The 26,982-nt window shown below is 48.5% G+C and overlaps 1 protein-coding gene across 1 annotated transcript; it reads left to right on the forward strand.

Moving 5' to 3' along the window:
• The first annotated feature begins 1,144 nt into the window (after window positions 1-1,144).
• On the forward strand, window positions 1,145-25,231 carry PNP (purine nucleoside phosphorylase). The gene is made up of 6 exons (XM_081885310.1): window positions 1,145-1,303; window positions 18,422-18,591; window positions 18,769-18,872; window positions 19,707-19,882; window positions 20,548-20,738; window positions 21,712-25,231. The coding sequence occupies exons 1-6, from the start codon at window positions 1,281-1,283 to the stop codon at window positions 21,927-21,929; spliced, it is 882 nt and encodes a 293-aa protein (XP_081741436.1). The 5' UTR covers window positions 1,145-1,280; the 3' UTR covers window positions 21,930-25,231.
• The last annotated feature ends 1,751 nt before the right edge of the window (window positions 25,232-26,982 follow it).

Consider the following 26,982-nt stretch of genomic DNA (forward strand, 5'->3'; position numbering starts at 1 on the left):
GAAGTCTGGGTGGATCCAAACTCTTGTTAACATCTATTATTCCTCCAGTTTGTATAATAAATAGTAATAATATTCTTATATGTATACCACACATCCAACCAAATTGTCTGTACACTTTACACAAACAATTACTGAAAAACCACAGCCAATCGCAATAACTTGGACAGCAAAAAGAAAGTTCACACCCCCCCCCCCTAAAATCACAGTTTGGGAGACGATGCAAATTCCTGTTCTGCTGTGAAGGTCACTGGGTGACCTTGGAACAGTCAGTTAGCCTAACATACCTCACAGGATTGTCGTGAGGATAATAAAGAGAGAGAGAGAGAGGAAGAACCATGCATGCCACCTTGATCTTCTTGGAGGAAAGCTGGGGCATAAATGGAGGAGAGAGCTATCAGTGGGTACTAGCAGGGCAGGCCCAAGATATTTGGGCACCTGAGGTGGACCCAAGCATGGAACAAGAGAAAAGATAGCTGAATAATAATAAGTGCTTTTTCTGGGGGACGACGACGCAGGGGTACGCATACCCCTAAACATTTTCTGAATCTTTGTACTTTTGTCCATTTACTGTATTTATTTTCCCCGAGTTGAACTATAAAATGGTGATTTTCTTGAGTCAAATTGAGAGGACCCCCTAAACATTTTTTTTAGAAGAAAGCGCTAATTACAGTACTAACAACCACAACAACCTAGCAAGGGGAATGAAACACGTTGCCAGGGGAATTCCCCCGCGACGAGTCCTCCTAACGTTCAGGGTCAGGTGTACGCGTGTATTCCTTCTGCTTTGTGTGCATCCAGCACCCTCGTGACCCGCGTGTCACCAGAAGCTTTGTCGGTGGAAGCAGCTTCCTCCTCTCCCTGGTCTCCCGATCGCCACCCCCACCCAATGCCCCCGGGGGCCCCAGGAGCCGCCTTCGCCCCGCCTGCCCCTTCCTCCTCCTCCGTCCTGGAGAGGAAGCCGGCCGGGGAGGAGGATGCTGGTGCTGATGCTGCCTCCTCGGGTGGGCAGGGCGAGAGCGGTCCAGGGCCGTGACGGGCGCCGGAGCCCCGGCGTTGCCAGGGGCAACCTTTGTGGCCGGCCGGCGGGCGCGCGAGCGGGCGGGCCCTCGGCAGAGGCTGGCGTCCCATTGGCCGGCGTGCCCGTGACGACACCGTCGCTCTCCCCGGAGGCCGGTAAAACGGCCGCCTCCTGCAGGGAGAAGCGCAGTTCTCCCGGGAGAAGAAAGAGCGGAGGGTCCGGACGAGGAAAGCACCGAATCCCCCATCAGTCAGAATCCGACATGGAGAGAAGCGGAGATGAAAGGTCAGAATGATCCCGGTTGCGCTATATGTGTATTACTGAATACACATATATGCACACACACACACATATATATATTGCAATATATATAATATGTGGATTATGGAGTAAAACCGGGGAGATCGCGCCTGCACGTGGCTCTCCTTGGATCGGTTGCTTTGCAAAGGGTCAGGCGAGGTGGGGCGCGATGCCCCATCTTTTCAGCACCCTGCCCCCCTCTGAAGCCGGAAATTTAATACTATGCCGCGTTTTCTACCTCGCATCTTTATGTGTAGGGCTTTTCATTTTCTCTCTCTCTCACCCCCCCCCCCCCAGGGTCCTAATCTCTTAGCGACGGCCCCGAAAGGTAGGGCGGTTTTAGTGTTATCCCCCCGTCCCATATTGTCGAAATAAGCTGAGGGGCTCTTTCAAGACGGGTAACGACGAAGCGGGGGGGGGGTCCCTGATCTGCCAGCCTCGTGTCTCCTAGCGGTCAACTGGAGGTTGCGTTGCATCCCCCTTTCTCCCTCCACTCCCCCCAATCCGCTTTGGGGGTCTTTCCAGATTTTTCCTTCCTCTCCTGGCATTTAGGGTTGTGGGTTCTTATGATGCCCCCACTGTCTGTGGTGGTGGGTGCAGGGGTGCCAACTTGAAGAAAATTTTGGGGTGGCAAGCAAGCCCCACCACATATAATCAATAACAAGACACAGCACACACACACACACACACACACACACACACCATTTTAAGGGCAGCAGTGCCCATCAACTTGAAGGGTGGGTGGACCCCTCAAATATTTTAGGGGGGGCAAAGGGACCTCGGTCCCTAGGAGTTGGCAGGGTGGGGTGGGGGTCTTACGGAGAAGACCAAAGCACAGACTATGGTTATGGCATTTGGGACACCTGGATCCCAAGGATGTTGTGGCCTGAAGCTCTTGGGACAGAAGAGCTGAAGGGGATGGGGATTGGGTCTTTTGTGTATGCACGAGGGAGAGCCTGGAGGAGTAGGGTCCAGTTGGGGGTCTGGAATAGGGGATTGTACTGAGCAATGGGATGAAGTGGGAGCTGATAGTTTACATAGTGTTTTAATAGGAATGCTTAGGGAGATTTGCCCAGTTTTCCCTCACTTCAAAAAAAGTACTCCCTCTCTCTCACACACGTATTCACACTCTTTGCCCCACCCAGCCTACAAGCTTCTCGGGTAGGTCTCCTCTTCCCACTTCTGTTTTCACAACAACCCTGACAGGTAGGTTAGGCTGAGAGATAGTGACTGAGCTCAAGGTAACCCTTCCCACCTGTGAGCTTTGTGGCTGAGTGGGAGGATTTGAACCTGGCCGTCCCTGGTCTGCGTCCAATGCTCGACAACAACCCTTTAGAATGATTTCCCTCCAGATTTCTGGTGAATGAGGGAAAGAAGGGCTGAGATAGCGCTCAGTTTACTTAATTCCGCTGATTTCAAGGCTCAGGAATGATTGAGCGGCATCTTCGTACTTTACACTATTAATAACTAGAGGGAAGGGTGAGCAGGTCATGATCAAGAACACTAGGGCCTTTCTGAAGAGGAAAGGAAGTGGCTTTTTTATAGACACTGCATCTGTAAAAGTCAGGTGTGGGTTTATGAAACGTCAGATCTAACTTGGGAAAGACCTAGACATAACACCACTTGAAGATGAAATACTTTACAGCCTAGTTTCCGTCATGACTCATGTTTCTCCAGCCACCTGCACTTCAAATGCTGTCTCATCTCACCCCCTGTGGTTTAGAAGCGTGGAGACTGCCTTCGCCCTTGTGGTTGAGGGGCAGCACTCTGCATGAGCTCTAAAGCACTGCTTCCCCCACATTCCAGGGCTGGGCTTTGCTATGGGAAAGCCGATTCTTATAGCCAAAGCCCAGGTGAAGTTTGATTCAAATCAGACTCTGGTTGTCCCAACCTCTGCAAGACAAATCTTGCAGTGGTGTCTTGGGGTGGGGGCAGAGGTTCAGAGAGAGAAGCAGGTGAGAAATTGGCATTATGGGTTAGGGCATATGACCTTCTCCCTGCAACTGTTGGCAACCTCTTGATTTCTCATTACTTCCATTTCTCTTACATCTCAGCTCATCTGTAAGTTCCTTACGCAGCCACACCAGTTTCCTTAAACGCCTTCCACTTTTTCTTTCAGAAGCAGAACGTATGCACTGAATGGTTGTCAAGAACGACCATTTATTTTCTGTTTCATAAGTTCATTAGGAAAGTACACCAATGGCAAATTCAATATTAGGCAAGCCTGGTGGTTTCCATACTGTTTAACTTGGTTTACCCAAATGAAAGTAAAACAAATAGGCTAATTCAGATCACTCTCTAGGGCAGAGGTAGCCAACATGTGTCACAGACAAAAAAAAAATAACCCATCATCACTGACCACTGACCATGCTGGCAGAGGCTGATAAAGGGTTGTAGTCCAAAACAGCTGGAGGGCACCACCTTGGCAACCCCTGCTGCAAGACATGAAAAAAAATATCAGGTGCAGACTTTGGCTGCTGCCCTATGTACTGTATATATGCTGCTTAGTATGGAAACATCTCATTGCGTTTCTCATTTCTCATTTCATTACGATGAAATCCACTGAAATCTAGCAACAGCAACTTCTTTTTTGGGTAGGTGGGTGGTGTGACCGGGGGGGGGGGAGAAACAGCTGATACAGCTCCATTTCTTTGGTAGCAGAGCTGCTAAAGAGAGGGAGAGGATATATCTGGGTTGCAATATGGCAACTCAGCTTCCAGCTGTTCTTTTGAACCAGGGATGAGGAAACAGGTTCTTCAAATGTTCCAGGGCTATAGATCTCATTGCCCCTGGCCACTGACTGGGGCTGATGGGAGTTGTAGCCTAACAATGTTTAACCATATGTCAGGAGTGCTCTGATGGTGTTTCCTGCTTGGCAGGGGGGGTTGGACTCAATGGCCCTTGTGGTCTCTTCCAACTCTATGATTCTATGAATGTTTGACGGGCAGCCAACTGATCTAGATAAAGACCGCAGCGCTAAGAATGTAAGAACAGCTGTGGTGGGTTAAGTCAGTGGCCCAATCCAGTCCAGTTTCCTGTTCTCTCAGTGGCTAACCAGATGCCCCAGTGGGAAACCTGCAAGCAGGACCCCCTTCCCTCCCGCCATTGGTTTCAGAAGTATTAATGTCTCCAACTATGGAGGCAGAGCAAAGCCATCATAGCTGAGTGGCCATCGATAGCCTTATGCATGCATTTGTCTAATCCAGAGGTCAGCAGACTTTTTCAGCAGGGGGCCAGTCCAAGGTCCCTCAGACTTTGTGGTGGGCCAGACTATATTTTGAAGGGGGGAAATGAACAAATTCCTATGCCCCACAAATGCAGAGATGCATTTTGAATAAAAGGACACATTCTACTCATGTAAAAACACACTGATTCCCGGACTGCCCGCGGGCCAGATTTCGAAGGTGATTGGGCTGGATCCGGCCCCCCGGGCCTTAGTTTGCCTCCCCATGGCTCTAATCCTCCTTCAAGGCCTTTCAAATTGGTGGCCATCACTGCCACTTTTAGAAGTGAGTTTCATAGTTTAAATGTGTGAAGAAGTACTTTACAGTGGTGCCTCAGGTTAAGTACTTAATTCGTTCCGGAAGTCCGTTCTTAACCTGAAGCACCACTTTAGCTAATGGGGCCTCCTGCTGCTGCCGCGCCACCAGAGCACGATTTCTGTTCTCATCCTGAAGCAAAGTTCTTAACCTGAGGTACTATTTCTAGGTTAGTGGAGTCTGTAACCTGAAGCGTATGTAACCTGAGGTACCACTGTGTTTCATCTGTCCTGAATCTTCCAGCCTTCAGCGTCATTGCAGGTTCTGGTGTTATGAGAGAGGCAGGACACATCTTTTCCTTTCACTTTCTCCATGCCACGTATAATTTTATAAACGTCGTATCATGTTGCCTTTTGCTAGCATTTTCTCTAAACTAAGAAGCCCCCCAAGGCTGCAACCTTTTCTCCCAGGAAATTTCCTCCTAAGACATTTCCTTAGGAACCCATTGACCTGGGAATTGGTCCCCACTGAACTGACGGGAAATGAACTCCCCTACAGGCATGTATAGAATTGCGCCATGAGGAGAGGCACACTTCAGTCCCAGGGGGACAAGTACGTTGTCATTTGCATGGAACCAAAGTGTGACTAATATTGCCTGGATCGTATGCAAAACGTACAATTTGCGTCATTTAGTGTTGGGGCCAGAGGATGCGACAGAAAGTTGTACAGTGTCAGTGTAAAATATTATCTGGATTTCACAAGCTGGCTTACTTAAGATGAGCTGACACAGTTCCACTGAAATTAGTGGAGGAAGCTAGTCATGATTAAGAGTCCTGATTTGAAGGGATACTAAGTTCAACAATCTGTGCCAGAAACAAACCCAATAATCCATGGCTGAAGAGTCTTGCATGATCTGTAAGCTTGCAATATTTTACAAGCAACCATTAGATAAATAATAAATGTGAAGTTCTTCCATTGGAGAACAACATATTGCTGACTCAATAAGGGCTATTCCTTCCAGTAGCACCTTAAAGACCAACTAAGTTAGTTCTTGGTATGAGCTTTCGTGTGCATGCACACTTCTTCTTTCGCATGCACACGAAAGCTCATACCAAGAACTAACTTAGTTGGTCTTTAAGGTGCTACTGGAAGGAATTTTTTTTGTTTTGACTATGGCAGACCAACACGCCTACCTATCTGTATCAATAAGGGCTGTTATTGTCCTACAAGGAAACAGATTATTGGATGCTCTGTCACCCTTTGGGGCAACAAGTTTAGTTTTCTTCTCTACCAGTCATTGTTAATAAATAAGGAAACCTCTTTTTTCTTTTGCACAATTCACTTCCAGAATGTCTTCAGTGAGTGAGGGTGGAGTGCTGGGTGAATGTACCGTTATTTATGGATTAACAGGTTTTCTACCCTGTTAGTCATAATCGCTGAATAAGAAACCAGTTTTCTTTGGACTCTGCTTGGTAGGGCGAAGGTGATGGAAACTGCTGGAAACTGCTGATCTGAGGGACTGGAAGGTGGGGTGTGAGTCCTTTCCAGGGGTGATGTTTTGTAGAGTTTATGTTATTGTAAGCTTGATCAGGGATGGCACACATGGGGAAAATAGAGGGGTTCAGTAAAAAGAATTTGGCCTCAGTATCTGGATGTGCCCTTTCCCCATAGCCTTTCCTGTGGTATATTCTTCAAAATGCTTCTACCAGTTCTTATTTTTTTGAGAAACAGCATAATGGAATTTATGATTGTGCAGGAGGTCTGTGCAGTAGTCATTAAAGTGGAAACCTGTTTCGACAGCAGTAATTGTTGTTGTTGGTTGGCATCCGTCTGCAAGACAACGGAGGAGTGTGCCTTTGTGGGTGAAGTCAAATCAGTTGGAGAGTTGCAGTGCCTACAGCTGTAGAGAAAAATGCAGGAGAGACAAGTTTTGTTGCAGCTGGGGCAGATGAAGGCATCTGGTTGTGTTGCTGCAGATGTACCATGATGATCCTTCTTTCTGTGCTGCTCCCAGCAGTCATTTTTCCTCTGTGGATACATGATCTGACTGTCTGCCTCCAGGCCCCGTGGTTGTCTGCAAGGGATTCCCACATGGTGAGGTTGATATCTCCATCCTTCTCGTCTGGTTTGCAGACATCTTTGTAACACACAGCTGATCTGCCTATAGGCCCCAGTGCCCAAAGCCAGCCCCCACTAAAGCACATATTTGGGGCACATCCTGTCATCTTCCATTCTGTGGACATGACCAAGTCAGCATAGTTGTCACTTGGATAGGAGTGTGGACATGGGAATGTGAGCTTGGGGGAGAATATCTTGACACGGTGCATGTGGAGGGCGTTGAGGTGTTGCTCCTTGACAGTTTTAAGTTACTTACAACTGTCTTCCATAAAGCAACATGATCAACATGCAAGCCTATTAGATCTCAATCTTGGAGGCTTGCCTGGTTGAACAGAGCCCCATTGCTCCTTGAATGAATGTTCACACCATCTTCTGTCGAGCTGAAGGCATATGAGGGCCTTGGGGAGAGGAATATGCCAAAGAGAGTCGGGGCAAGAACACAGTCCTGTTTCACAACGCTGCTGTTTATAGGGAAGGCGTCTAAGGATCATAAGTCATACCGAACGGTGCTGTGCTTGTCCTCTTGAAAGGACGCAATCCTCTTGTGGACCTTCGGTGGGCATCCTATCTTGTGGAGCAGTGTAAGGGTCCTTTTTGGCTGATGAGGTCAAATGCCTTTGTCAGGGTCCACAAAAGCGATGCACAAGTGGTGCCTCTGCCCCTGGGCATTTCTCCTGCAGCTGACGCAGTGAGAAAATCCTGCCAACTGTGGACCTCTGAGCTCTAAATCTTCATCGTAGGTAGACTCTGCCAGGAGGTGACTGCACTCTGTTGAGAACTACGCAGGCACAGGCTTCCCCCACAGTATTCAGCAGGGAGATCCCGCGGTAGTTGTTACAGTCATTAAAGCGGAAACCTGTTTTGACAGCTGTTAATGCTGTGTAAACACAATGTGGGCAATGTATTGCTCATTATCTCTCTGGCGCTTCTGCAGCACAAATCAGGCAAGGTTATATATGTATATATTCCAGATAATTTTGAAAGGCAGTAACATTGTCCCTGCAAATATAGAATTCTGAAATATGACTCATTTACACATTTGAAGGCTTCTGAATATATTTGCTGCCTTCTCATGATAAATGCTACTTCTTGTTGTCATATGGGAGGGGCAAAGAATTATGCAGGTCATGGAAACACCACTCCCTTTTCCACAGAATCCTGCTCAGATCCCTGTCCACCTTCCCCTCCCAGCTTCTGAGATTTCACCTCTCTTGCCAATTAGTCTTGAGGACTAGAAACTTGCCGAGAGAGAGAGAGAGAAGAAATGAAAACAATTATTTCTCCAGCCTTCTCCACCTGGAACCAATTCCTTTCTGTTTGACAGGTTGCAGTTAGGAAATGGTGCGTGTACATTCAACCTTGAGTGTGCCACTTCCTTGTTCCTCGTAGCTGTTGACTGACTAACCCATTGCTCTGATTGCAACCACGTTCATAGTAACCCTGTACGGTAGCAGATTCTTACTGCACGCTCATTTTATGCATTGTAAAATTAGAGGCTGAAGATAACGATTGGCTCCATTGCATCTGATAAGAGCTGGAACTTGTGCCCATCAGTCTTTCCGGTGGATTGCGTCAGCTGCAGTCTTGCTTCCGCCTCACCTCCATCATTGCAGAGTCAATCACGTATGGTGTAGGAAGTTGCATGTGTGTAGCCCATAGGCCTGAAAAGCCGTATTGGTGGGTGGGTGTGACCTGCTAGGTGCAGTTCTGACTGGATTCAGCAAAACAGTTCTTGTGTTCTTATGATTCCCTGGGGTGCCCACTGCCCACTGTGGGCACAAGAACACTGTGTTTTCATTAGCAGGCAAAGGAGAACAGCCTTCTCCCAACCTGAAGCCCTCCAGATGCTATTGAACAATACCTCCCATCACCCCTGACCATTGGCCACGCTAACGCCCCTCTGGTTTGCTCTAGCTCTTACGATCTTTACCAGTGGGACCTGCAACAAAATTCTGCAGTACATTCTTAACACTCTTCAGGGTGCCATCCATTCCCTTCTCAGGATTCCATAAGCTGTAAGACACCCAAGTAGGCCACTTCAATCTTCCCTCCTCCCCAGTTCCTGTTTCCCAAATGACAAATTCAATATTCTGTGGCTCAACCATGTTGTTCACTTCTGCATATCTTGGGCTTGCACGCTGATGCTACCTCCCTCTGGGTTCTCCATGACCTGGGTTTGCTATTGGAGGGAACAATGGCTATTATTTGCTCATAAACTGGGTCCTCCTGGCGTTCATCTCTTCTTGCTAAGAACAGGCTTGCTGGATTAGACCAAAGGTCCATCCATGCTCAGCATTCTCTCACTGCCCTCCAACTATCCAAAGCAGACAATGAGGGCAGCAGGAGTGGTGCTGACGCAGAGATACAGCGTGTAACGCCAGCCCCGTTGGAGCAGGAACAATACCCCACGTTCCTGCTCCTTCCTGCTCAACTTGAAACCGGAGCATGACGAATGTCCTGGGCAAGGGTGGCATTGCAGTTACAGTCATGGCGAAGGACTGCTTTGCTCCATTGAGCAAGCACGGGAAGCTTCCCGATCTGGGCATTCGCATCCTCTCTCTGCTGTGCAATGGCACAATTTCCTGCTGGGCTCTCTGGCTTCCCCCTCCCCTTTCAATTGCATCACAGGCAGGCGGCCAACGAGGAGCTTCCCTGGCTCACACACCCCTCCTGCGGAGAGGCCAATCAGAAGCCAGATATACTGCCGCAACCCCTTTCCTCCCCCTCCCTTCCAAGGCGAAATGATGATGCAAAGGCACTGAGTCCTGATGTGAAGACATACTGTAACTTCCTGCAATTCTTTTTTTGTTCTCTGACCCCACATTCCCCCCCCTTTTGATGCCCTCAGTCTGAACCCACTGCCGCCTCCTTTCTTTCCAGTGCTCTCGAGGCTTGTTCTGTAACCAGCCAGGCATGGATATTCCCGTTTCCCCCCATTCCATAGAGACAGCCCCTGTTTTGTATTACCTGCCCGCAGTGAAATGCTCTCTTCCTTCTGCCTTGCAATGCCAACAAACTGAGCTACACGGGCCATTGATCTGACTCTTGCTATGGTTCTGTGCCTTTGTGGAGAGATTTCGGGAATGCCTTTTTGGGGAAAAAATGTTCCCAGCATGCTTGCTTCTTTTCCGCTCCCTCACCAGAAATCTATTGGTTGCCCCCCCCTTCCTCCAAAGAGGTTGGGGGGCCTTATGTGGCTCTCTCTCCTCTTTTAACCTCACAACAACCCTGTAAAGTAGGCTACATTGAGAAAGAAAGAAAGAAAGAAAGAAAGAAAGAAAGAAAGAAAGAAAGAAAGAAAGAGTGCGTGAGCAGCCCTTGACAGCTTTCCACTCAGGTAATCCAGCCCTCTGGTTGAACAAGAGCCCTGTTCTAACACAGCCTTCCTTTCTGCCATTGTGATTGGCAGCACACAAAGGATCTCCTTCGTGCTCTTCCATCCAGGTACTGACCAGACCCCAGACCTACTTAGCTTCAGCGCGATGAGACTGGGCCGTATGTTTATAGAGCATGTGCTGAGAATCAGACATAAAATGTTCCTGACTGGATTTGCAGCTGATTGGTAAGGTGCAGAGCCTGTTTGGTTTGCTGTTGCCCTTGCCCCCAAAGTCCAGGAACAGGCTGTTGTAAACAAGCAGGTGAAGGAGAGCTTTCTGTATTGTGTAAGAGACAAAGGGATATTGACTGTTGCTGTGGACGTGTGGGTCAGGTGTTTCCAGCATGTTTCGGTGGGTCCACCTGACTTCCTCACTGCATGACCAGGAATGCACATTTGTGTGCTTTCGTTTGGTTGTGTACTTTGAGATCTAACAGACCCCGGGGTTTTCTGGGGAGCCCTTTAGGCTCTCTGGAGTAGTTTGGATTCATTCTGGCCACGCAGCACGTCACCTGCTTCTGACTCCCTTCCAAAGAGGAGGCAATGACCCTGCAGTGTGGAGCAGAGTGTCCGGGCTTCAAGTTTGTGCGCAAAAGGGGCGGATCAGTCACGGCTGGCAGCCAGCTTCTGTCAGTCATTAATCTGGAAAGACACTGGGGAGGGAAGTTGAGTGATGAGCAGGTCTCTGTGTTGGACGAGCCCTGAGGTCAATGGGGAATCAGCTACGCCTAAGGGTGGATGCAGAAGTCCCTGGAGACAAAGGCAGCACTCCCATCGCCCCCTAGATCTCCCCTTCAGTGCTGGCCCAAGGCATTAACTAACATACCTTAAGTAGGGTTGACATTTAAAAAACCTTCTGGTCCATTTGGACACCAGCTCCTGCTTTTGTTCATCTCTTCCCCTTGGTGGTGCCTGAAGCAGGTTAGGACCATAGGAAGCTGCCTTCAAAACATTGGTCCATCTTGCACTGTCTACATACAGACTGGCAAGGGCTATGCTGAGTTTCAGACTTAAGGACTTTCCTATCCCTGCTTGGAGATGCTGGGGATCGAACCTGTGACCTTATGCATGTGGAGCAGATGCTCTACCACTGAGCCACCACTCTTTCCCTTTCTACAGCCCTAAGCCCATCGCCACATCCCATGGCAGTGAATATCCCTCTGCTACGTGCTGCTGCTCTGCAAGGCTAGCCCTGTTCTCTCCCCGCAGGAGTCGCTCTGCTAATCAGAGACACTTTGCACATGCTCAGAAACCCAAGGAAATGTATGATTTGGAAAGCTGGCTGCCAAGTAAATCCCTCCCCACCCCCAGCTTACTTATTCAAGCAAGAAGGACGGCCAGTTCCTCCCTCTACCCTCAAGCAGGGCACCTGTGTTTCTGGCAGGTGTTCAGCAGGTGAAGCTTTTTTTGGTTTGACTGTGCCATTTCCCATTATTTAGCTGAAACCCTGCCAGAAAATAAAACAGATTGGCAGTCCTATGAGGAAGGCAATAAACCAGAGTTAGAAACTGTCACGGCCAGATCAAGCATTTATCCTTCTTCCTTTTTCTGTGTTTGCTTTAATCTGCCTTTATCCTCAAGGCTGCCCTATATTACCCTGATCTCATTACACGGCTGTGATGATTGGACACGGCTATTCGGCGAGAGCCTGCTGTCCTTATGCATACCTGACTGCAGCAAGGTGGCTGACAGCGGGCCGTTCATTTCTGCAAAAGGATGGGAAAATTATTCCCTTGCCTAAAATGTTGGAGAAATTCTCCCAGTCAGTGCCTCTGCTCTCCTGCTTTGCACAGTGTGGCAGATCCTAAGCAGGTGATAATACTTAGCTCCCTGCCCTGAAATATGTCCGGTGCTGATTTCTCTGCAGATCAAACTGCCCTGAAAGGTACAAGGACAGTACAGACTTTCTTGTTCTCCTCCCACCGGTCAGTTTGTAAGTCAAAATGACAAGGAGGGTGGAACCAACAGACACACAGGATCTTTACAGGTTCCCGGCACAAGTCTCTCTCTCCCCCCCCCCCCCAATACTCTGTGGTGTGTCAGCTGTTTAAACGGGTGGGAAAATGTTCTGCCCTTAGCAGGGGGAAGACGTCAGTAGCAAGACATGATGAGCACAACTTACACCCCGGCCCACCGGATTTCCTTTTGCAAAAGCCCAGCGCTGCTCCTGCATGTGACGTATCGTGAAAACATTGCAGACATCCTTTTCGAGAACTGTTTATGACTGTGTTGGGGACAGACATGAGAGCGGTGGGGGGAAATGTAACCCGCGGTTGGCAATCACTTCCTGTTGCACTCCTCCTTCCCCAGGTTTCTACATGAAAGCCGTGCTGCAAATCACTTTTCCGTTTCTGATTGCCGAGAAGGGCTTGTCGTTGTTGTTGTTACTGTACAAACCTATGAGTCAGCTGAGTTGAAGGTGCTGGACTGTACAAACCTATGAGTCAGCTGAGTTGAAGGTGCTGGACTTTTCCTTCGCTGGAAGTTTTTGGGTGGCTGCCCGCCAGGGATTCTCTAGCTGTGATTCCTCCACAGCAGTGGGTTGGACTTGGATGACACCCTTTGGGTGTCCCTGACAATGGTTCTACGTGACTTTCTGCATGTAGAGTCCATTCTGATTGGGCTCCTTTCATGCAACTCCACCAGCCAACTCCAGAGGAGAAGAAAGGGAGCCCATCTAAATAATACAGGGGAATCAGATGGAAGAATGGCATACCCCTGAAGGGTCCTGCTTTTCCTGGGACATTCCCGGAATTGCAGAAGTGTTCCCTGAAAGGTTAAAAGGGTGGGGGGACACTTTCTACAAATAAAGGGTCTAGCTCTGCCCCTCTCATCAGGTGTCACCTGCAGTCCAAGGCCACACCGTACATTTAAAACACTATCGTACCACTTTAACAGTCATAGCTCCCCCTCAAAGGATCCTGGGAACTGTATTTCGTTAAGGGTGCTGGGAACTGGAACTCTGTGAGGGGTTAAACTACAGCTCCCAGGATTCTTTGGGGGAAGCCGTGACTGTTAAATTGCTATAAATGTGGTTGAAATATACGGTGTGACCTAAAATGGTTTGGCCCATCCTCAATAGTCTTATTTTGCTGCATGTGTGTGGATCACCCAGAGTGGCTGGGGAAACTCAGCCAGATGGGTGGGGTATAAATAATAAATTATTATTATTATTATTATTATTATTATTATTATTATTATTATTATTATCATCATCAGGGTTCAGTTCTGCTTATTTTGGGGCTAAATGTCACTGTATGAGGCAGGTGTTCCTGCGTTGCTTGCCTTTCTAAGTGGGACAATAAGGCCGGCTTGTAATTTAAACCCCGTTTGAATACATCGAAATGGATATGTGTGTACAGAGCAGCTTAGATGGCCCCTAAATCCCATGCGGCTTTGCAGGGACATGCGAGAAGATCTGTTTTCCACCACGGGCAGAGCATCATCGTGGCCTCCTGGGACGCATTGTTCTTATTAAATTGTAAAGGAAGGGGGAAATATCTCTGACCCACACTTAGTCATTGTCTCTTCACCACACACTCAGTGTGGCTTCCAGGAGCCCCTGCCACGGATGTTCTGTTGGGTTGCCAATTTTTCTGTCTGGTTTCTGTGCCTTTAATAGTAACGAGAAGGAACACGCCGGGGAGGAGAGTTCTCCTGAGAAATCTGCCCGGGAATGTGGCCTGTGTCTGACCTTGCCTGATGAAATCTTGTTTGGAGCACTCCTGTCTGTTTTGGGGTTGTGTCCCAGCCTGAACCTGCTTCTTCCTTGAGATGCCTTGGGAATGCTGAGGATTCCAAGTTTTGGATCAGGCAGGCAGGCAGGATTCCTGGGTCCTTCCTTCCCCAGCGTGGTTTAGCAGCCAAACCTCCTTCCCAGGGAACTCTGGGAATTGTCTCTCTCTGAGAAGAACAAGGGATCTTCTAACAGCTCTCAGCACCCTTTGCAAACTACAGTTCCCAGGATTATTTTGGTGGGATCCATGATTATGCAAAGTGGTGCGATGCTACTTTAAATGTGCACAGTGGTACCTCAGGTTAAGTACTTAATTCGGTCCGTTCTTAACCTGAAACTGTTCTTAACCTGAAGCACCACTTTAGCTAATGGGGCCTCTTGCTGCCGCTGCACCCCCAGAGCACGATTTCTGTTCTCATCCTAAAGCAAAGTTCTTAACCCGAGGTACTATTTCTGGGTTAGAGAAAGAGTTATTTCTGTAACCTGAAGCATATGTAACCTGAAGCGTATGTAGCCTGAGGTACCACTGTAGTGCAGATGGGGCCCCAGATAATTAAAAAAACAAATAAATTATCATTACGGTTCATTAGGCCTCAAGTACTGGTTTTTCTTTGCTGAGTGTCAGTGGGAAGTTTTGGCTGCGGTTTTGGCTGCGGTTTGTGTATATATATATATATATATAGCAGGTAATAAGAGGCAACAAAATAAAATATTTTGAGTGTGTTTAGCCATTAGAGAAGTGGTGCTCTTGAGTTATCTGTAGATACAACCTGAGACCTGACACAAAAAGGAAAGGGTTGGGGAGGAAAAAGGAAAAAAACCAAAACTCCAGGCACTGTTTCTTAATGACCAGCATTCTTGCAGTGACCACCCAGAGCAGAGAGACTTTGAGGAGAAGAGAAGAGGAGACGAAGCTTGCTGGTCCTTTTAGGAGAAGTGACTTTGGTCTTTCAAATTTCAGAGGCTCTCTCTTGCCTGTGGGATTCTCCTCCCGCACCCTTAGGAGGATGGCTGCCTGTGCTGTGAGATGCCCCTCGCCTGCCTTGAGGATACCTCATAGGATGGTGTGAAGGAAAAACTTCAGTCACATAGTAAATGCACAGGTGGAAGAAAGAAGCAGAGTCTTTCCAAGATCTGCACTGGGGCCAATGTGTGCCTTTAAAAACAAACAAAACAAAACTGGTTCATAAATGAGCGGCACCATTGTGTGTGTAGATGATGACGCAGTTAGTCTTTGGCAGGAGCCCCATGGAAAGCTGCCTCTTCAGAGAAAGGATATTCTGCCATCTCTTAGGCTTCCCACTTTATTGGGCATCCGCGAAGGGCGAAAGATTTATACAAGATCTCGGGAGAAGCCAGAGGATAGCCACGGAAGGTGGCTTGCCAACCTGCAAAGTGTTTCTGCCCCAATAGTGTATTAACCCGCTGAGCAGACAGAAAAACATATTACTGTATAAAAGGCGTAACAGCGTCCTAGGGCAAGTCTGGCGCTGGGAGTTGTTAAGAGAAACCTTTTTGTTTGCTTAGTCCTTTCATACGATGCTCAAAGAATCAGTCACCTTGTCTCCTCTCTCTGTCTCTCTCTTCGGTGTTGTACCCTGTTAGCTCAGTAAAGGTTTTTAATTGGGGGGTGAACCCTTAAAATGGCAGCTAGATGGCATCCTACGGGTTGGGGATGCAGATTTCCCAAGCCAAGAGGGATCCCAAAAGAGTGTTGAAGCTTATAGTGAAAAGTGAGCGGGGCACCTGCCATTTTTAGTTTGATAGGTGGTATGTATTATATTTATTTATTTATTGCATTTTCTGGCCCAAGGATGTTATTGCCCCCTCGGCATCTTTCCCTGGAGACACCATTCTTCTGAAGCAGCTGTGTGTGTTCTTGCTGTGGCTTTGTCCTAAGGCTTGGCGGGTGGCGCTGAGAAGTCCTGCCAGCACCAAAAAGGCATTTAAATAGGTTTAAGCAAGCAGATTAGGAGGTGACGTCAAGGAGCAAGGCACGTGGATTTTCACATGTCTTTGAAAACCCTTTTGCCCAGGCTCCCTGGTCCTTTGATACAGCTCTTAGGTCCCTTGTAGGTTTCAAGAGGGTCTTTCCTCATTTTTGGTTCTGTTTAAGTGGCTTCCTGGCCCAGCTGCTGCCAGGGGCTGGAGGTAGAAACCCAGGTCTCTTCCCGTGGCCTTAGGCTCAGGTTGCCAGGATTGGGCCCAGAGAGAATCCTAGTATGTTTCCTGTGTTGTGGAGAAGGGAGTAATGTACCGCCACAGACCTTTTCCATCACCTTTTTTCATATGCAGATGTTCAGGATCCCTAGAAGGGAAAATCAGTGGTTCAGAACTGTGGTCCTGAAATCTTATGCCATAATTAAAATGGTTAGTCTGTTAGGTGCCACAAGGTGCTTTTTTTGCTGCAAAAGGCTGTAACTGCTCTGAAGAGAGTGCCCAAACTGTTGTTTGTGTGATTTGAACCTGTGGCCCTCCAGAAATTGTTAGACTCCAGCTTCCATCAACTCCAGCTAGCTTGACCATCGGGCAGGGAGGGCCGCAGGTTCATTGTCTCTGCTAAGAATTAGGGTGTCACAAGCACGCAGCCCCACTTCTCCCTGGGAAACATTAGCCGATGCAGCCAAAATGTTCCCCCGGAGGTTAAAATTCAGGGAAGGTTTATCTTCGGAGAGTTCTGTTTGCAGGTTGTCTCCTGCAATGGAAAGCTACAAAGGAAATTGCAACCTGGCCGGTTCGCCAACTGGAATTTTTTCAAAGCTATTGTGGCGAGGCTTAATTTGCAGGAATGGCGAGGCTTAATTTGCAGGAATGGCCTGAGGGGAAGGGCGTTGGCGTCGGCAGAGGAAGATGTGATTTGCGTGGAGTTTCATTGGCATATTTGGAAGAGGCTGGCACTGCCAGCTAAAATGGAACTCCCTTTAGATTATGGTATGGCAGCCTAAGATCTGCATTTGGATCAGAGGAAGGAACTGTACATTCTCCAAAAAGTGGGGACTATTTGGTGGGTATTGCCAAGGGCACCACCAAATTCGCCAAATTCACAATGGGAACATGAGGAACGATAGAAGCACTGGGCATTCTTGAGAGTTGTTTGGGGGTTTTTTTGAAATGGAGTTTGGGAGGACAGTCGTAGAAAACTTTGTGAAAAGGATATCTGAAAGGAAAAGGTAAACTTGCAAGTAAATTGATCAACAGCGTTTTTCATTTTTGAAAGCCAAGGTGGTCTGGTGGCTGGAACTGGGAGCCACGGTGTTTCAAGTTCAAATCTCACACCAACACGAGAGCTGGAACAATGTAGTGGTTACGACTTTTGAATGAGGAGGGCTGGGGAGACCCGAGTTGATATTTTCTCAGCATAGCCTACCTCATAGGGCTGTTGTGCAGTATGTGTGTGATCTATCTATCTATCTATCTGGCCAGTTGTGTCATTCTGTCCTCCTCTGACGAAGGATGGGATGTAAACATAGTATGTCAATCCATAAAAAAAATTTGGTCTGTAGCCCTGCCCAACTTGGTGCCCTCCAGGTGTTTTGCATGTGGTGATAAATATTGCTCTACCTACTATTGGAAGGATCCCTAGAGATGTGTAGGCGAGGTGCCTCAAGCATGCAGTATGCAAATGGATTATGAATTAATGCAAATGCAGATTAATAATTAACAATAGGAATGGTTTGTTTTGTGTTTCTCCCATGGAAAAGGAATAGTTTTGAAGGGGGCCCCAGTTAATTTATTTTACTTCACTTTATCTCTTTCCCCCAGTGCTGGCTTTACGTATAAACTAAACAGGCTATAACTTAGGGCACCACCCCCCTGGGGCCCCCCAAAAAAATTAAAGGAAAAAAACCTGGATGTACATTTCCAAAATATAAGGTAAAAAACAAATAAAATAAAACCTATATACAGCAACAGTGTTTTGTGTTGTGTAGGCTCATATTTTGTTATGTGCAAATGGCTTTAGATACCTATTAGGTCCATAAATTACCTTATAGCATATATTCAACACAAAAAACAGCGACAATTTGTTGTTGGCTAAGGACAGCTGGACATATCAAGGGCCCCATTACCTTCAGTAGCTTAGGGCCTCATCAAACCTAAATCCGGCCCTGCTTTCCCCACAAGAGCTTAGTGCAGCGTGTACATCCTTTCCCTCCTGACCCATTCCACCTTATCCTCACAACAACCCTGCAAAGGTAGGGCAGACTGAGAGTTAGTGACTGGCCCAAGGTGACCCGGCAAGCTGCATGGCTGATGTTTGTATTTAACAAAGTTTCAGGATTAATCTGTTTCTCACTTGGTGTGTGTGTTTGGTTGCTGCCCCCTAGTGGCACGAAGTCTGCCCTGCAAACCCCAGCCCTGCCAACCATGTGTATATGTTCATCTCTTTTTCTCAGGTACACGTACGAAGACTGCAAGCGGACGGCCGACTGGCTGCTGTCCCACACCAAGCTCCGGCCCAGGGTCGCCATCATCTGTGGTTCGGGCCTCGGAGGGCTGGCTGACCTCCTGAAGGACCAAGTGGCCTTTGAGTATGGCAAAATTCCCAACTTCCCCGAGAGCACAGGTAAAAAAAGCCACAAAACCACAGAACCAGGAGGAACCAGGGATGGGATCAGATGTACTGTATGGCAGCCACTAGGGGGTGCTGGTAAGCAGCAGCCGGAGGAGGTGCTCCTGTACAGCACAGTGGCCAATAGGGGGCAGCAGCGAGTCCTTTAACACTTTGCTTGCCTCATTCCAGTTGTCGGTCATGCCGGAAGGTTGGTGTTTGGGAGCCTCAGTGGAACTCCAAGCGTGGTGATGCAAGGCCGCTTCCACATGTACGAAGGGTACCCGCTCTGGAAGGTGAGTCGCTCCAAACCTTTTGAAACTCAAGAGTTGTCCAGCTGATTACAATTCCAGGAGTGGGATGGTCAATAGTAACAGACAATGATAAAGAAGATAGTGCCTCTGAGCCTATGCAAAGTTCCTCTTCATCTTCACTGGCCTAACACATCTGGGAATGGGATGACGGGTGAAGATGGTTCCACAAAATTCAGCCAAAATTTAGCCTTATCAATCCCTGTTTCATGGTTCCTTGGGCATGTGCAGAGTGCAGGGGGACCTGAGAGCTGAAGGGGAAGAGCTTTGGCTTAGGACTGGGCGTGAGGTCCGATTTCAAATCCCTGCTCAGCTGGGTGACTTTGAGCCAGTGATGGCCTCATCCTAGCCAACCTTGCAGGGCTGTTGTGTGAGGATTGCATTGAATGCAGGAGGGCTGGAGGATGCGGATGAAGCTATAATTTTTGTGTGTGTATATATTTTAATGCTTTATTAGAATTTCATTTATAAAAAGAAAGAATGATAAAAAAGAAAAGTGTGAATGAAAATAGAAATAAAAGGAAAATGCTCAATACCATTTCTATACATTAATATACAGATATGTATAATTATCCTAGTACAAATATCTTTATCAATAACCTAATATATTCTGTGTAAGGTTGTTCCAAATATCACATTTATCCAAAGAAAGTCTGTGTCTATATGCAGTCCCTACATAAGTTGCTAGAATTTGTTGGCTCCCACCCGTCACTGACTCCAGCTCCACCTACTCTATGGGCTCCAATGGGCACCAACCATGGCTGGTCCCAAAGCGCCCTTCTACCTCTCCTGAGTGCCGCTTCTGTCCCTCCCTCCCAGGTGACCTTCCCGGTCCGGATCTTCCGTCTGCTCGGCGTGGAGACCCTCATTGTCACCAACGCAGCTGGGGGGCTCAACCCCGAATACAAAGTGGGGGACATCATGGTGATCCGCGACCACATCAACATGCCGGGCTTTGCTGGGCAGAACCCCCTGGTGGGGCCGAATGATGACAGGTAAGGCGGGGCTCTCGTCCTTCCTCCGTGAGATGCAACAGGTTGGCCCCAGTAGACTCTAGAGCAGTGTTTCCCAACGTTGGTTCTCCAGCTGATTTCGGACTACAATTCCCATCATTCCTGACACTGGTCTTGCTAGCTAGGGATGATGGGAGTTGTATTCCAAAGACCCAAGGTTGGGGAAAACTGCTCTAGAGGCTCCCTTTCCCTCTATTATGGTGGTTGTGGAGAACTTGAGAGCCTCCCAATGCTGCTGGACTCCAACTCCCAGCAGCCTCCAACCAGCATGGCCCATGGCCAGGGATCATGGGAGCTGAAGTCCAGCAATATCTGGAGCCTTGCAGATTGCCCACCCTTGCCTTTATAGGAACATGGGGGGGGTGGTCCTCCAATTCCATCTGTTTGAGCTTCCCTCCCAGAGGATGGGCTTTTAACTCACCCAGCGTTGCTCCCGCTCACAAGTCAGGCTGTTTTGGAGGTAGCATAGCCCAATGGGTAGAGCTCATGCTTTGTGTGCAGGAGATTCTAGGCTCAGTCCCCGGCTGCTGCGCACAGTGGTTGGCCGCTGTGACAACAAGATGGTGGACCAGATGGGCCATTGGCTTGATTCAGCAGGCTCTAGTTATTTTGTTAATGTTCCTTCTCCTCCCTCCCCTCGCCCACAGGTTTGGGGTACGTTTCCCGGCCATGTCGGATGCCTACAACGAAGACTTGAGGAAATTGGCCCACACGGTCGCGTCGGAGATGGGCTGCTCCGGGTCGGTGCGCGAGGGAGTCTATTGCGCCTTGGGGGGTCCCAACTACGAGACCATCGCTGAGTGCCGCTTCCTTCAGCGCCTGGGTGCTGATGCCGTGGGTCAGTTGGGGGCAGAGCAAAGGGGGCTTGGGGGGGGGGGAAGAGGTACGTTGTGCCATTTTGAAAGGAGGCATTCTCTGCCACCCCATGCTGTTGGCTGCCTCTAACATGGGGTAAAGGTAAAGGGACTCCTGACCATTAGGTCCAGTCGTGACCGACTCTAGGGTTGTGGCGCTCATCTCGCTTTATTGGCCGAGGGAGCCGGCGTACAGCTTCCAGGTCATGTGGACAGCATGACTAAGCCACTTCTGACAAACCAGAGCAGCACACGGAAACGCCGTTTACCTTCCTGCCGGAGCGGTATCTATTTATCTACTTGCACTTTGATGTGCTTTCGAACTGCTAGGTTGGCAGGAGCAGGGACCAAGCAACAGGAGCTCACCCCGTCGTGGGGATTCGAACCACTGACCTTCTGATTGGCAAGTCCTAGGCTCTGTGGTTTAACCCACAGCGCCACCCATGTCCCATGGGGTAGCAGAGCCTATACTTGTGTTTGCCGTGGGCAACCATTTCTATGACCCCCTTACCCATGAAACAGGCAGCAATTAAACAGGTGCAGTTTTACTTGGAGCTGCAGCAAATGGTGGGGGAAAGCCCTCTCTAGGGTGGGGCTGTGCAGAGTGCAAGTTTGGGTGCGCTGGCATGACCTAATGCACCCACATATTTAAATCCCCGCAGGTGTTGTTGGACTACAGTTCCCATCATCCCTGACCAACCTGCCAGGGGGCTGATGGGAGCTGGAATCCAATAACATCAGGAGGGCCACTGGGTGCCCGCCTCTGATGCAAGACCCCTGAGTTTTTTCGCTCCAACTCAGGGGTGGATAACCTCAGGCCTGGGAGCCATACGCGGCCCTCAGGCCTCTCAATGTGGCCCTCAGAACTTTGCCCAGGTGCAGTTGCGGCCCTCTGGCTGAATTTTTTTTTCTGCCCCTGCTCTAACTTCTCAACCCCCCGCTTTATTTTCCCCTCAGGCATGAGCACCGTCCCCGAGGTGATCGTTGCCCGCCATTCCGGCATGCGCGTCTTCGGTTTCTCCCTCATCACGAACAAGGCCGTCCTCGACTACGAGAGCACGGAGAAGGCCAACCACGCCGAAGTGCTGGAGGCCAGCCGCCAGAGCGCCCGCACCCTCGAGAAACTGGTCTCCCTGATGGTGCAGCGCATCGAGCGCAACAACAATTTGGCCTAGTGGCACAGTTTGTGCCGGCCCCCTGCCGATCTCTCGCCAGCAACGTCTTGCCAAGTGGGAGACCACACCCTGCTTGCCGTCTTGTGACGGAGGATCGTGCGCGGACCAGGCGGGGAGAGCATGGCGACTGCCCCGTCCTCCCTGCCCCCCGAAATATTCTTCCTTTGTCGAATCCTGCTGCTGAGTCCTCTACTGTCCAGACGGTAGTTGGAAACGTTGTTCCGCTGCAGTACCTTGACCGTCTCTGGCCGCCCAAGGGCTGCGCCCCTGTTTGTGTTTCTGATCTCTAGCCTCTGAGATGGTGCCGGTCCATCTTTGTGTGTTTGCGTGTGAGTCTTTCTCTTGTCTCTCCCCTCGTATTTCAGGATTTCGTGTACAGCTCTTAGGTTTCCCTCCTCGTAATCCCTGCCAGGGCGGGAATAAGGTTGCCAGTTCCGGTTGTCTTCGATCTTACGGGCCTCTTACTAATTTACCTCTTTCATGGCACTTCGTTTTTTAAAGGTTGAGCTACAGAGAGCGGGCTTCTGAAACCCTGAAAGCTTCTGTTTCAAAATGGCCACTTTCTCGTCAGCAGGTTCCTCAGGTAGAATACTGTGCTGCTCGCTTGATCGTGAAGGCCAGGATTTCAGTCCCTTGGATGTCAGGATGCTCACTTTGCCTTGAGGCGTCCTTTGTAGGATCTCTGGTTGAACTTGATGGGCCAGCAGGCTCTTTTTATGCTCTTAAGTTTGCTAGGAAATAGCTTCTTTGTCCCCCTCAGAGATCAGTACTTCCCCTCAGATCAAGCAATGGCCATTTCTCCTTCCAGGATATGTGTGTGTGTTTGTGTGTGTGTGTCTTCATTTAGTCCCCTTGTTCATCTGTTTGAAGACTCTTTGCCTCTCCATAACAGTTGCCTCTTCTCGGCTTCCTCTAGAAGGGCTTTATGGATGGAGACGGTAAGGAACTTTTGTTCACTTGGAACACATTAAGGGTCTTGCTCTGTCCCCAACATATCAGCCCCAAAGGTGGCTAACGTTTGGACTCTAAATATCCAATGAATTACTCAGAATCTGGGTTCATCTGCGCACAATAGACCACCAAGGCCTCAATCTCACAAAGAGCAGCAGATTGTGGGGTAGCAAGCTTGTGTTTGGATCAGCTTCAAACAGCAGGTGCGCAGCTGACACGACAGAATGCCCCTCCATGCATAAACAATCCCTGCATGTGGAAAGCTAGCTCATCATGGAGCTAGCTGGCCTAGAATCCTGACCTGCTAGTTTTCTATATGCAACAATATTTTTTATTTGTTTGCACAGAGAAGCATTCAGCAATGGAAGCCTGAAACAGCTTTGCCACCCCTACCCCTTTGTGACAAATTACTCCCAAGGTCCTGCTGTCTCTGTGCCCATCTCCAGCCTTATTTAAACGAAAATATTATTAAGTGAATGAAGTTGGTTTTATGTTGCCACTCCTATAGGAACCAAAGGAGCAACATTGTATGCGCTTCTCTGTCAACTCCTTTTTTTTGGCCTCCAAAACCCAACAGACATTCCCATCTGGATTTCCACTGGAAGTGGCCAGTGGTAGTGTGGGAATGGATGATCGATTTCCTGCCATGACACATGGGATTGACCCATGGATATTCCCCCCCCCAAAAAAAAAATCATTTTGTGGTGGAGAACATGGTTGGACCATTGCAACCCTGCTGCAAGCGATGGGGTTCTGAGGCCAGTCTCCGAATGCTGGACATCTTGGCCTTTGAGACACACCAGCTTCTAATCTAGAGGGTGACAATGTGACACACACACACACACACGCACATGTTCTTTTGGTGCTGGGATCAAGGATCCTCCTGGTCGGTGGCAGCCTCCATGCTAAGGAATCCGAGTACTTGTGAATGTATACTGTAGCCCCGTAGTAAGTCTGAATTTGGCTGCATTCAGAGCTTCGCTTGTGCCTTGCCACACAGATTTGCGGCAGCTTGGTGTTAGAGAAGGCGATCCCTTTAGCTCTCCTTTTGCCTGGAGTGCTCCTCCTTTCGGGCCTGCTGTTATTCACATCTCAGTGACACCAGAGCAGTTTTTAAACTGGAGCGGATGACTAGAGGGCCTCAGAGCGCCTCGTGAGGGGTGTGTGTGAGCGAGCGAACAAACAAAGGCTTAGTGCTAACACCACAGAGGCCAAAATAAATCACTTACTCTTTCCGCCCCTGCCAAGACTTGCCCAGGGCCCTTTTGGCAATGGCTTTGCTGTCTTGGCGCAGTAGCGAACACCCCAGCTGCTGTTTCTGGTTTGAGAGAGAGTTGTTCCGTAGCAGACGTCAATTGCTTTCCTGTGTTGCTTGCACCAGCCTGGTGTACTCCAGATGTTTTGGACTACAACTCCCATCATCCCTGGCCAGCGTAGGCTGATGGGATTTGTAGTTTGCAAAAAGTAAATTTGCATACATGGTGTGGGGAATCTGTCGGCCTCCAGATGCTCTTGGACTACAACTCCCATCATCCCTGACCATTTGAACCAGGACTGGGTGGGGAGGAACTGGTGTTTGACAACATCTGGAGGGCCATAGGTTCCCATATGCCTGGTTTTGGTAAGCTTTACTCGACACCACAGAATTTTTGCAGCATGGAACTTAAAACCTGTCATCCAGTTTGGATGACTTGTCGGGCCTCACTTTGTCCTGTCCTTTATTTCCAGTGGGTCTACTCTGAGTAGGACTAATGCCAGATCCCAACCCTCCCATCTCACGTCAAATTCCTGTTTTAAGGCCCGGATGAAAAGTTGCCCACAGCTCTCGGTCCTGCAGGGCAGAAGCTGGCACAGATGAGCTTTCGATATCTTACATCTCTGCATGTGGGCTGCTTTGAAAGTTGGTTTTACTGGCCCTGTGTTAATCTGGGAGCTGTCCAATCCCAGATGGGCTTGATTTCCACATAAAGCGACACATGAACTCAGGTACAGCTGCTGTCCTGCTTTGCTGACTGCGCTCAATACTTCCTCCCTGGTTTCTGCTTGAAAGGCCTCTTCCTTGTCTCTCTCTTTTTAATTATTTTATTAGCAATATCAGTCCACGGACCACAAAACTGCCCCCCCTAAACCCTGTAGATGCTTGTTGAGGCAAAGAGGAACTCTGGTATGAAGGACACAATGATTTATATCCGTTCAGCGGCTCTGAAGGATTGGAAATGATATATAAATATATCTATATATTTTTGTAGAGCATTCTGCACTTTCTTTGTTTTATTTAAATGAATGAATGGGCCTCCCTGTTTTAATTATTAAAACGACGTGAGTAAATAATAAAAGCTGGAATGAACAGATCTGACGTGCTTGGCTTTGTGGGTTTTTTTTGTTGGATCAATTCACTGTGGGCAGCCCGTAAGACGGACGGAAGGAGAATCTCGCACCAAGTTTTCACAAATTGACTCCCCTACCTTGAGGAATAGGGAATCTTATACACAAAAAGTTGGCCAAATGTGAAGCTGGCGTAAAGTACTCCATTCAGGAGACAGGGCTATTGTTTTATTTTTATTAGGTATCTTGTGGTTTTATATACTGCCCTGAGACCCCCGGGTCTAGGTTGGTATATTAATAATAATAATAATAATAATAATAATAATAATAATAATAATAATTAATAATAATGCTGGCTGAGCTGGCCTAAGCCTGGCAGAGGGCAAACAAGAGTTTCAGTTAAAGGTAAAGGGACCCCTGACCATTAGGTCCTGTCGTGACTGACTCTGGGGTTGTGGCGCTCATCTCGCTTTACTGGCCGAGGGAGCCGGCGTACAGCTTCCGGGTCATGTGGCCAGCATGACTAAGCCGCTTCTGGTGAACCAGAGCAGCGCACAGAAACGCCATTTACCTTCCCGCCGGAGCAGTACCTATTTATCTATTTGCACTTTGATGTGCTTTCGAACTGCTAGGTTGGCAGGAGCAGGGACCGAGCGACGGGAGCTCACCCAGTCGTGGGGATTTGAACCGCCAACCTTCTGATTGGCAAGTCCTAGGCTCTGTGGTTTAACCCACAGCGCCACCTGCTGAGTTTGAGTTAGGCCACCCTTTTTCCCAGCTTACCTTGCACCATGGCAACAAGTCACATGACCATGCTAAATAGGCGTAGGATCTGGTCTAAGTCCTCCGTGCCACATCCAGTTTAAAATCCACCAGCCTTGGCTCTGCCAGCTGGATCCAAGTTCAGCCAGGATACGCCCAGCTGTGTGCCAGGAACCTCTTGGCTCAGCTGGAGATCCACTGGATCATCTCATCCTGGTAGATCTTGGTTTTCTAGGTTTTCTCCCTAGATTTATTCCCCTCTGCTTTATGGTGGATATGAGATCATCTCTCTATGTCTGTGAGGTTCAGGAGAAGTACAGGTTAAGAGCTTCATGCTCAGTCTAGCCTTAACATACCAGAATTTGAAAGTTCCATTTCTTCCCCACCCACAAACCTCACAGCTATGAAACTATGGCAGTTTTGCCCTTAACAGATTTATCTATTGGGTGCACCGCTGAGTAGGCAATTAAAAACATTTTTAAGTTTTGTGTATTGGATATGGGATTATAAATGTTGAGTGACAAAGTGTAATTTTGAATCTCGAAATGAAATGAAATATTCAGAATAAAAAAGTAAAAGCCCATTCAGTCCAGCATCCTGTTTCTCAAAGTGGCCAAACCTGAAAGCAAGACCTGAGAGCAACAGCACATTCCCCAGTTGCATTTCTCAGCAGCTAGATTTCCAGGGCATTCAGTCTCTGATCCTGGTGCAAATCCTGTCGCTGCACCAGCTTACTAGGAGGGAAACACCACCGGTTGGATTTCAGCCTGTTTGCTGCACGCATCTCTTCAAGGAGACCTTTCACAAGCAAAGGGTAGCTTTTCTCATTTGAAAAGGCACATCGGGGCGGTAAGAATCACAAAGTGAGGTTGGTGGAGGCTTTGGCCAAGTGTAGCTATATACTGTACTGGTGTCTTCCTAGATTAAGAAAATAAGATAAAATAAGCATTACAGGAAAAAACGAAGTCTTTCTCTTAAGTGCAGGATCAATATGTATGGGAAAGGTGCGGGCTTG

The sequence above is a fragment of the Podarcis melisellensis genome, assembly GCF_964234715.1.
Source record: "Podarcis melisellensis genome assembly, chromosome: 13".
In the NCBI taxonomy this organism is placed as follows: domain Eukaryota; kingdom Metazoa; phylum Chordata; class Lepidosauria; order Squamata; family Lacertidae; genus Podarcis; species Podarcis melisellensis.